The sequence below is a fragment of the Mercenaria mercenaria genome, chromosome 1 (assembly GCF_021730395.1).
Source record: "Mercenaria mercenaria strain notata chromosome 1, MADL_Memer_1, whole genome shotgun sequence".
In the NCBI taxonomy this organism is placed as follows: Eukaryota; Metazoa; Mollusca; class Bivalvia; order Venerida; family Veneridae; genus Mercenaria; species Mercenaria mercenaria.
Window position 1 is genome coordinate 13,028,642 of NC_069361.1, and position 12,608 is coordinate 13,041,249.

At 33.6% G+C, this 12,608-nt stretch overlaps 1 protein-coding gene across 2 annotated transcripts; it reads left to right on the forward strand.

Moving 5' to 3' along the window:
- Nucleotides 1-972: 972 nt before the first annotated feature.
- Nucleotides 973-9,395, forward strand: LOC123545784 (uncharacterized). 2 transcript variants are annotated; one of them, XM_045332092.2, is made up of 7 exons: nt 973-1,106; nt 2,438-2,488; nt 4,519-4,578; nt 4,974-5,154; nt 6,802-6,981; nt 7,677-7,780; nt 8,294-9,395. In XM_045332092.2, exons 1-7 carry the CDS (start codon nt 1,073-1,075, stop codon nt 8,476-8,478), a joined length of 795 nt encoding a protein of 264 aa, XP_045188027.2. In that variant the 5' UTR covers nt 973-1,072; the 3' UTR covers nt 8,479-9,395. The 2 variants fall into 2 exon arrangements, with proteins under 2 accessions (XP_045188027.2, XP_045188026.2); XM_045332091.2 differs by having other exon boundaries at nt 975-1,106; nt 7,674-7,780.
- The last annotated feature ends 3,213 nt before the right edge of the window (nt 9,396-12,608 follow it).

Consider the following 12,608-nt stretch of genomic DNA (forward strand, 5'->3'; position numbering starts at 1 on the left):
GTGATGGCTTAACCTAAAAGATGACACAAGCAAGCAAATTAAAAGCAGGCCTAATGTATCCTTTTATTTGTCCTTCTTTGTCCTCGCTGTGTTTATGTTATGTGATCAGTTATGCTGTCGGAAAAAGCAAAACGGAAAAAAATCGTAAAACGCAAACAGCAAATCATGAAAAGCAAGTAGCAAAATGAAAATAGTAAGAAACATGCAGTCATGGGATTCGATAGTCCCAACTGTCAATAAGCAAGTGACTTTAATAACAAATGGCAAATGGCATGTCCCAACCCACATTCCCTAGGAAATGATAGGAAATGGACGGAAAGCAAATGATAGAATGAATTAATAACATTTGAATAAATGAAAGAACTGTTGACTATTCTATTAGAATTTTGCAAAACTTACGACTGAAATTTGTCAAGGTTACGTGTTATCATATTGCTCCGCCAAGTCGCCCAAACGACCATTCACAAAATACCGCATATACCGTGCTATCCGATTAACGGACAGCATGACTAAAGAAGAGCACCAGAACGATATTTTCAATACGGCAAATCAAAGTTATATACAGTGCTCCCTCTCTACAATAACACCCTTTGGGAGACGGAAGTTTGGTTGTTGTTCGGAGGGAGTTGTTGCAGAGAGGTAATATAAAGAACAATTAGCATATTTGGAGTCAGTAGCAAGTGTTGTTGCAAGGAGGGAATTGTTGTTCAGAGGGCCGCTGTAGAGAGGGAGCACTGTGTCCGGCTGTGAATGATATGTGATGATACTGTAACTATTTCAAAACCATTTTAACGAAAATAAGTTTGGATCCTTCATCAGTATGATTCACAACTATTAAATAAGCACCTAGAGTTACAAGACGAATTTTTGTTGCATCCTGTCCATAATTTTGTTTAAATATATGAAATTGTGAAATACAGTATATGTTATGATTTCAAAATATCGTATAGATATTATACATAAGGGTATTTTACCTAACCTTGAAGATTACTATTTAATGCTTGGAAAGCGATGCAATATACCATAATGCAAAGAGTTATCAAAGTTAAGTTTTCTGTGAAAAGATAAGAAAATGGATATACTACTAACGATTTTACTCTTCACAAGTAAGATAATTATACGTTTTCTTTTTTAATTTATTTTATGAAAGCATTAAACTGGAATATATCAAAGACGTAAAAAATAAAATGAAAATATTCTATAAAAAGGATAAATATATATTTTCAAATGATGAGCTAACATTCCGAAAATATCTTATTTGGTACTACATGTAATAACCATTCATTCTATTTTTTAATTGATACCAAAAAGGAATAGCTCGAACTTTAAATAACAATATAAGGCTGTCAAGTCTATAAAGCATCACAAATCGGTGTTACATTACATAAGTCAAACGTTTTGTGTAAGCTTATCTTACTATTATATGACTTACATGATGCAGTTTTTTTTCTAAATCTATATATTCAGATGCTGGAACTATTTAACCAATTTGTACTTTCTAAAATTAACATAAATATTTTGGTTTGGTATGCTTGGTACTGACAATACACTGGACAAAACAGCTAACCCATCAGTTGTTCCCTTGTCCGTATCTTAAAAATATACATGTACACATATTTAGATTAACATTTTAATAACGTATCAAAATTTCAAAAATACCGATTCACCTATTCATTTTACAACCGCACCTCAAGTCACAAAAATACACGCTAAATTTCAGTAAAGTACATTTCATTATTTCCAATTCATTCACAAATTAAGAAATGGCGAGTTAGCTGTTTTGTTCAGAATTATTAGTAGTAAATACCAGCCTGCACTGATTTTAAGTATATACTTTGAATAAAGATATTGTGTGTTCTTCATAAAAGTGAGAAAGCCGCTTCATCTACCGTTAACTTTTTTTCTGTATTATGTAGATCTAACTGGTGCGTCATTCCAAAGATCGCCAGGGGTGGTGGAATCTAGTTGGATATTTTTTATTAAAAAAAAACACATTTAATACTGTCAATCTATGGCTAAAACAATGATTTATTTCTGTGAAAAGTTGGACCGAATAATAATTTCAAAAGCAAATATTTTCGAAATTTCTACACAGAGAGGTCATCCTGAAAGTTTTATAACATTACATCGACAAATTTAATTTTAGATCTTTTTGGTATCAAAAATAACTGAATCTTACAATGGAAAATGCCCTGTCAAAATTTCTTGTTAAACCAAACTCGATTGATAATGTTATAAAGCAAAATATGTTTCACTAAAACTGTAGGATGAAAATTTTAAACAACCGACCATAAATAAGATTTTTTTAACTTGATTAAATTAAACATACTATGTTTCCTTCGATATACAAACAATGGAATTAAATTTCTAACCAATTTCTAGTCGTACAGATGTTATGAAAATCCTTGTGATATTAGATAGCTTTCATGCATTTCAGGGTTGCTGTTAAGTGTTGAGGCGGCGGACAAATGCGGGGACAGATGTTCTTGTAAGTAATTATACTTACAGCAAGAGGTTACTCTTTGCTGTGTCTTTGGACAAGTTTTGGCATCAAGAAGTTAAAAATTATCATTACCGATATAATTGCTATATATATTTTTGCAAATCACGCATGCTAAAATTACACAACATAATCACGTAATGCACAAAACTGGGATCAAATGGAAACTTTATATAACAGCACCACACAACGGCGCAACATAACAGATCACATGCTACTAGCAAAGTTATCATTTAAAAGTTCTGTTTCCGAAATTTTCGTACATATTACTTTCTTTTTTGTAATGCATATATTGGCATACGTCAACTCAAGAATAAAACTGCTGTACTTTTCGAGGGTGTTTTAACAGAAGATAAAACGTGTATTAACAAGGTGATTCATGTGCTCCACCTTTTATGTGTGTGTGTGCCGTGGCAAAGCGTAAACGTATGACAGTCCCAAAACAGATAATTCAGATGAAAATGATGCCAACGTGAATAAACAACTGACATTTTCACGCATTTCATGGATATTTAATGACGTTGAGGGATAACGTATTCATTTATTAGTTTTTACGCGTTTTATTTTAGAAAAGCGTTAGCGCATGTTCATTTCATGTTATAACATCTTCAAAATCTATCGGGATACGTCGATACCCGAGCCCTACCGGGCTCGGGCACCAACCAATCCCTCGGGATTCTGCAGATGTTATAACAAAATAACAGGCGTTATCCCTACGTAAATAGATCAATGACATTTCTGTATCAATGGACGAAATTTCTACCAATCATTCTATGAAATGTAAGGCGAAATTGTGTCCCGAAACTTGACAAATCAACTTTTTTTTATATACGAAACAATTATTTAACATTTTCCAATGCAAAGCTCTAAAATAAGAATATTGTTTGTCAGTATCTTAAATAACTGAACATGTTTGACATTAATTGGCAAGTTTTAAAAACATTACCTACAAGAAATCTACCCTTACCTTTTATCTTTTGTAGTCTTTTTTTTTCAGTCTTTTGAATACAAATTTGACTTTCTTGCCTTTTTAGACTTTCCTTAATAAGGAATACTGCACACGATAAGAAAAATATGTTATTTTACCGGTGTTTCATATTATCCCAGCGACGTAAATGCATTTTGTTAACTGGGTATTTCAATTGTATCCTTACAAGTTGCAATTATTTTTATTATTTTATTGCGTTTTTCGTTTGTAATTCCGTTTAATCGATCTGTAAAACAAAACCATACAGCATCTTCATGTAATGATATTTTCTATCAATGGGGTATATGTATATACAGGTTAAACCGTTTTTTTAAACTTTATTACAGAATTTCAAATGTTACCGCAAATTGCAGAAAAATGTCAGTTTTTATGTTAATGTCATATGAAAAGAACAGGAAACAAAATAGAATAGATGAGTCGAATTTGGGACAGTGTGACTAAAAACAACCCCAGCAACGTCTCGAGTTTGTAAAAGTATTTGACGCAATTCAAAATGATTCCAGTTTAGATTTCCATCATGATATATTCTGTAATTCTTACACCGTGACCTGAAGAATGAACTTTCTAAATAAATATTTTCATCATCTTCTTTCGCCACTTTTGATAACATTTTGGACAGAAGATTCGTGTACGCAAACCCATCTTATTTACACACAACCGAAAGATGCTTCCATATCAACACCGTAATATATATAAACATGATGCTGACCTGACATACAACTTCTTAGAGCTTTTCTATATTCTGAAATTCAGAAAATATTTCGTTATTTTTTTATCTTTGAATTTACTGCTGCTTTTAAATTTAAAAAAAATGATGTATTATTATCCGACTGTGACTAAAAAAGACCTGGAGTGCCTGTGATAAATTACAGTCTCCATATATAACGGATTCAAGCGATTTGAATGATAAGATATTATATTGCCGTACGCTCAAATTGATAATCATTTCCGGACATGCACAGACGACTGCTCCAGGTCTGCAATCAGCAACATCGTTATCATTTAAATAAGATAGCATTTTAATTTTCAGCTACACAAGTATGCTTGAATGATGGAACATGTGTTAATCATTCGGACTTAGTCAACTGTGGTAAGCACTTTTTTTTCAACACAAAATCCACGTTATTTTCCACTGTAATTTGTTTACACTTTCGGATGGCGTTCGCTGTTTCCGCTTGTTACAAATAATAAGTTGTTTTTCATACTTCTATTGTTTTCTCGACGGCGCTATTATCGTGTAAGTTATACTTTTTTATGAGATGGAAATATAAAATGTTTTTAAATGTTTAAGTTATCTTGAATATTCTAATACCATGAGCAAAAATGTATTTTCGAATCTTCCAAAAGCGAAGGAAAAGAGAAAGAAGAGAAAACATGATGTTTTTTACCTCGCTGAATGATGCACGAGTTTTCTATCGACCGGTCTGCAATTAGCATGCATTATAATTGAAATATTTTCACAACATTGCTTTCTGCTTATGACAGGTTTGCACTACTGCAAAAAGGGCCAAGATTGCTGTGGCTTTTTGAGATGTATGCCAGCGGGAGACGTATGCTGTGGCAACAATATCTACTATTGCAAAAGCGGCCATACATGTTGTGGGCTGGGCCTTTGCTGTCTCCCCGGATATTTTTGTGAAAATAGGAAATGTGTGCCGGATAGGTTGTAAGTGTGTATTAGATATATGCGATATTTCCAACTAAACATTTGTTGTTATAATAGTAATTAATAGTATTCAACATTCAGTGAAATTTAACAAAAAGAAGTAAGATGGAAGTCAGCATGTTTTAACCTTGAACAGGCTCATTCAATCTGAGCTTGCGACATTTTCATTTTTTATCACTCGTGTTTTGGTGACCTGTGGGATTTCCTTTTTTCTATTTCAAATAGCAATTATATGCTATTGACTAACCTTTAAGTATACAATTAACGAAATCTTAATAAAAATCATTACTTTATTCTCTTATCTCCTTGAAATTTTTATCTACATAAAGTTATTTCGCAAATTATATCTTTTCAACTGAAACACACTTAGTAAGTTATAATGTTTTTACAGATAGGATCTTTTTTCTAAAGCAACGTTAAAGACCGAAGCTTTGGAATTCCATGGAGGCGATTTTACTTTGCTTTCTCTACAAGCAATTGTAAGTGCATTGACAAGCTGAGAACAAGCTGCTGCAATATATAAAGCCACAGTTGTTTTTGCACCTCACAGATGTTTCATGATTTTCAGCATTTTAAACGGGCCTCTGACTAGCTTTTACACAAAGCTAACCTTTTCAGCTATTTAGAATACTCCGGTAGGAAAACAAATGTTAGTATTCTTTTAAGTCATACTTGTGTCACGGTATAGGACTTGAATACTAAAACGGGTAGAAAGTGTGTAGGCGGCCGGGTAGCTCAGTTGGTAGAGCATCGGAACGGTATTCCGAGGCCCCGGGTTCGAGTCCCGGTCTGGCTCCACATTTTTCTCACCCTGTGACACTTGAGTCATATCTTCATCATAAGTAATTCTTAGAATCCCTAATCTAAATTATTTTTTCTTCATTCAAAGAAGTCTTGTTGTAAACTGACGTGAATTAAAAACGCAACGCCATATATGGCAACTATTTCTTTCTTGCAATTTGTTTCCAAATATGTTCATGTCCATTTACGATAAATACAAAATTTCTGTAATTCTTGAAGTGTGCGTGACAGATGTAATGGTAGTTACATGTTGTAGTCAATACCAACTCAATAATAGCCATTTCTTAAAAAAACTATCCGATTTGTTTTTAAATTTAGCATCTGTTATATCTGTTATTTGAAATTGTTACGGTATTTTATTCTTGTTAAATGTAGCACCTAAAAATCTTTTAACACGTCAAATAGCTGAAGGCACCAAAAGTAAACTAGCCAGACTGAGATTTATAATCATGATATTCTAAACAACAGATGCATTAACAAGAAGTTAGCCCTCTGAGTTCTTTATTTATTACACTGTAGTAAAATTATGATGATGACAAGTTTCCAGACTGATATTCTCCCTCACATACTGATATCCTTCTTTATTTTCAATCATTCTACCCATATATTTTCACATACATTTACAATCACTAAAGTAACTAAATTCTATGCGAATGGTTAATGCAACCAGAAAAATATAGTTTAAGCAAATCTCACGCGAATACAATCATAAGGTTAGTAAATGCAATGCGGAATTTTCTAATTTTACAGAATGAACGATGCAATTTATAAGTACATATACAAGAAAATAAATACATGTTATCACTGTTATTTACATAAATTATTGTAGAATTATTTTCATAACAGTTCAACTAGAAAGCCGTCGTCAAAGACAACCACAAAATCCATAACACGCTCTCCTACAGCAAAGCCGACAGAACGCTCTCCCACAGCAAAACCAACAGAACGCTCTCCCACAGCAAAACCGACAAGAAGGTTCAATGATTACACAACACGACGAAGTAAATACCGGATATCACTTTCAAGGTAAATTAAATTATATTTTGACAGTATTTCTGATTTAAATATTTTATTAATTTGGATCAAAATTACCATCTAGACAAATTGTTCAAAAACGGGTGCAGCATCTCCCTGTGTGTGTATGTCTCTCTCTCTCTGTATATATATACTAGTATATATAAAAGATATAGGTAAGGATAGATTTCTCGGAAGCACAGAGCACCACAAATACAGCCTCAGAGCCACGCATTTGCAAAGTAGGCCCACAACAAAAAGAAACTGTAACGGAAAAATATTATAGACTGGTTGCTTAAAACATCTAACAAGTGCATTTTAATTTTATGTAAAATACAGAAAAAGGGATAGGAAGGGTAGGGTGTAGAAATGTATAAAACTAATACATGAATATCATATAAATTAATATCTTATTAGTTTAATACAGCTAAAAATTATTTTTAATAGCTTTTCTACATATTTCATAGACAGCAAGAAAGTATTTTCTTGTGTTGGGCTTTTGGTCACACCGGCACAATATAAAGTCAAATGGCGGCGCTATGTGTCCCTCCGGATGTTATGCCGAACACTAGGTAGAATCATTGACCTTCTACGGATTACTTGAATGACCTCTTCGCATGGAAAATTATACATGCTAAGCCAGATTCCTTACCAAATGCGTTGAGGGAAAAGCAACCTTTAAACACTGTATATTTTTCTATTAGCAGTACATTCCGATGGTGGTATGGTGTTATAATCGCAGCTGCTGGAATTTTTGTGCTAGTTATCATCGTCCTCGTCGCACTGAAGTGCAGACGTTCTAGATCAAATGGTTTGTGGAAATTATTACAGCTCCATTTTACACAGTTTTTGTTTCACTGACAGTCCTTTTTCTGTTTTTTTTTCTTATCATATAAACACTATTTCAATCCCCCCACCCCCGCGAAAAGCGGAGGGATGTCCGTGTGTCATTCTGCAGTTATATCAGTGTAAAGGTTAGTCGCATAATTTTATGAGTTTGTATTTACTCAGAGCAGCTAACATGCAATTCGTTTAATCGAATCAACATGACTGGAGTTATTTCCCTAATTTTATCAAAATTGCAATTTCTATCACACGAGTGCCAAATCTAGGTTATTTTGCTTAATTTGTTTTGTATAATACTAGCAAAAAATTCTCACTTGTCTTGTTATTATGACTGTTACAATTGCTAAATGGGTAAGCTATTACCTACAAACCTGTTCATAATTACGATTTACTCATTTCTGTGATCAAACTGTATTTGATAATTAATCAATTTAAACGTTCTCTTTTTTAACAGAATGTTTTTTGTATCTTTTTGCAGTGAACCGTCAGTCGGGCAGAGTTGAAATGACGAATATACGGCCAGACCAGATCAACTGGCAACAACAGAGAAATAACAGACATATAATGGTACCGCATACAACTGTTCCAATACAACCAAATCGGCAACCGGCGAAAAAAGACATTCCTTTTGTAATAACAAAGGCAGGTGTTCCAATGCAGTAAAATAGGCAACCTTTAAGCCTTTGATATGAATATACAAACGCATTATTATTATACAAGGCTTAATAGTGTTTTACCTATCTGTGTGAAATCCCGTTCGACATAGAATTATATACTATATATTTCATGTAACATATGTTTATAAAATGTCTTAATGGATATATTACTCTACATTGTATGTCTAACATTTAGGTTTTGTCTTCAAAATGAATTGAACTTTACTTTCTATAACGTTCGGAAGTGTCGAGACTTTCATCACAAATGATAACTTTAGTTTTACAGGTAGGACATGTTCTTTGTTGACTACGAAATAAATGGAAGGATTGATTAAAACGTCTCAATGTTTTTGTAAAGTTTAGAAGAGAACCACATGTAAAAAGAATAGTTTAGTTACTTTTAAAGACAGTATCCTTATATTTTAAACAAAGATGTTATGTGTAATATCTCCGTACAGACATTTAAGTAATATTCATGTCATATGGAATGTATAGTAAAATACTGCAACGTTGCGTTTCTATAAATACTGAGTGAACATTCTCCGAAAAGTTCTCTCGAATATTTGATACTTAGTTATGTTATTAAAAAATAAGATTTAGGTCTTTTAGATCACATCGGTAATACTTCATGTTGTTCAGAAAAAGGGGAATTACTCCAAACACTTTTAAAAGTTAAAAATAAATAAGAAATTTACAAAATGACAAATGATTCACATTATTGCCTCTAGCATATAAAAGCAATAGTAAAACGTAAATTACCATGAGTTTAAACTCTGTAATAGATCCGAGATATTTCATACTGGACCATTGTGAGAACAGCCATTATGAATCCATTATGTCCTGTTTGTGAAATTTGGGTTATGAATGAATTTTCTTACTCATACATCTTGTGGGTTTCTTTCTAATAAATATGGTAAAACTTTTCTTAACTTTTCAGTTGTTTATAAGCTCGTCTTGGCTTTCACAAGGCCAATTAGGTGGATCAAATTAAAATAGGATAAAGATGCAATAGGAAAAGACAAATAAAACCACAATCATATAACGGTGTATATTTTGATCAAATAAAACATTAAAACAACGAGGAGACAAAACGAACAAATATAAGAACATAAAGGAACGCCCTGCCTTAGAACGGTAAGTAGCAAAAACACTACTGGGGAGTTTAATTCGGTTAACCGAATCTCACTATAATCCCTATAATGATCCAAAGTTACAGAATAGTGTGAAAAGCTTTCCTCGCCAGGAAAATCCCTTACGCGCATGAGGCATAATAAACTAACAAGCCATTCTCTTGTAAACAGAAAAAACCTTATGTATACACCCAACGCCTTTGAAGAAGAGTGAGCACCAAAAATCACCATCATTGGCCCGGCGAAACAGGCCAGAAGGTCTGATGTTCTTTATATATTTCATCAGAGACGGAAATTGTGCAAGGACTTAATGCACAACATGTCACTGTTGCTAGACGCATCAAAATGAAGAGTAGGCAAACAGAAATCCACACAAACACTACCATTCTAACATTTGGCATTCCGTTTCTCCCTTCTTTTATAAACGTTGGCTATCTGCGTACAAAAGTTACTACTTATATATCCAGTTCTTTTCAATATTATAATTGTTTTAAGTTTGGGCACAACGAAAAGAACTGTAAAGGTAACAACATTTGCCCAAAGTGCGGCCAGAATAGCTATTCACATGAGCATGACACCCGCAGTCATCCATTGTGTTGTGTGAATTGCAGCGAGTCACATTCAGCCAAGTCTCGAGAGTGCAAGACATAAGGCAGTGGATTTCCTGAAGCTAGACAAATTGCAAATGCTAATTCATATCTCCATCACTGACACCGACCTATTCTTCAATAACAAAATCTAACACAAACAGATCAATTAAGTGTATTGATGCGTCTACGCAATCAGCTTCTTTGCCTGTCCCAGATGTACTAATAGAAAAACCGAAGGTTGCAACAAAGCCTGCTCAGACACCACTAGTTACAAATGCAGCTACTAAACCAAGGATGCAACCAGTTGTACAAATTGTACCCAAGTATTCAAGTACGCCGTCGACAAAGCAAAATGTAGCCCGCCCGCTTAGTACAGAAGGGAGAGCGTTGGTCTACGGATCGTGGAGTCGTGAGTTCGATCCCCGGGCAGGGCGTATGTTCTTTATAACGATTTGATAAAAGACATTGTGTGTGAAATCATTCGTCCTCCACCTCTGATTCATGTGGGGAAGTTGGTAGTTACTTGCGGAGAACAGATTTGTACTGGTACAAAATCCAGGAACAGTGATTAGGTTAACATGACTGAACTACTGTTGAAAAACCGCGTTAAACCCAAAACGAACAAACAAAGCAAAATGTTATATCAAACTAATTAACGTGGGATGAGTCAAACACACAAACAAAAAGAAAATGACTTGAAAACTGATGGGTTTGGAAAGGTATCTAATGATCCTATACAAAGCCATAACCGGTTCCCTCTTGATTTGAACCGGTTGATGAGGAAGGATGACGACGATCCGCCGTTGTCTCCGTCCAGTTTAATTAGCGCAAAAGAGGTGAAGATCAAAAGGGTCCCACCTCCCGACTCAGTGCAGCACTAATTTACCATTTTAAACAAATATTATTAAATGGCAAGTATAATTATCCAGTGGAATTACCCTGTATAATGAAATTCTCCTCATCTTATCAAATACAATCTTTCAGTTAAGTGCCTTTGTGAAACATTTGTAAAGGAAACTGACAAAATATCTTTAAAAAATTACCCAATGTATAACTTCATTAATACTAATACTGACAGAGCTTCTGGTGGTACATCTACTATTATTAATAATTCATGAACACAAAGACAAATTGTTCTAAATATAAATATTCAGTCAGTTACATTCTGGTCGATTTATATACTTCCTAAATTTAAACTTTACTTTGAAGATCTTGACAATTTTATAAAACAATTACAACAGCCATTTTTGCTTATGGGAGATTTTAATGGTCATCATGAGTTTTGGGGCTGTTATGACACTAAAGGTAAAATAGTTGAAAATTTTAATGAAAGAGAAATGCTCTCTGTTTATTAAATGATAGATTAAAAACGTATCTTCATCCTGCAACAGACAATTCACTTGATTTGACAAATCGAGAACTCAGTATGTCCACTTTTGTCAAATATAGAACCAACATTGTGAGCCTGAGCTTTTCCCAAATGGTATAAAAATACACGTTGTTGACGAAGTAAATTTTTTTGGTGTTATATTTGATAAAAAGCTTTCTTTGATACGACATATTAAATACCTGAAAGCCAAATGTTTGAAGTCATTGAATCTTTTAAAGGGAATTTCAAATACTGATTGGGGAGCCGATCGCAAGGTGTTATTAAGACTTTATAGAGCTTTGATAAGATCAAATATAATCTGAATTGTAGATACCTCGGAAACACCGAGAAAGCTATATCACAGTTGTGTTGCATCTAGTCCAGCAAGAAAATCTTATTTACAAATGCTACATACCATCAATAATCAAGGTCTTCGCATTGCTCTTGGTGCATTTAGAACATCGCCTGTTGAAAGTTTGTATTTGAAGCAAACGAATCCTCTCTTTACACACGCCGAGAAAAACTATCATTGCAATATGCTTTGGGGGTGGCTGCAAACAAATTTAATCCTGCTCATAAAATCATTTTAAACCCAAATAATTTGACTCATTTGAGAATAAACCAAAACAAATGAAACCTTTTAGATTTCGCATAAAGTCTTCTGTGAAGGAAACTGACATTGAATTAGATGATATAAAAGAAAATTCAATACCGGATACACCACCATGAAGCGTAAATTTTCCTACAGTTCTTTTTGATATGACATCTGCCTTTAAAAAGTCTTGGAAACGAAATATTTTTAACATTGTTGATTCTCGAATAAAAATTTATCAAACAAATGAACACCTACTTCCACCAAAACCCAAGTTTACTGTAAGACATTTGAAAAAGGAAATCCAAGAATTTCATTCAAAGTATGTCTTAGTTCCAGCAGACAAGGCGGCCAACAATATTACCATCATTTGACGCCTACATTATATTAATGTTTTACAAAACGAACTAAATAGCACTAAAACTTATACATTGAGCCCTTCTGTTGAAAATAATT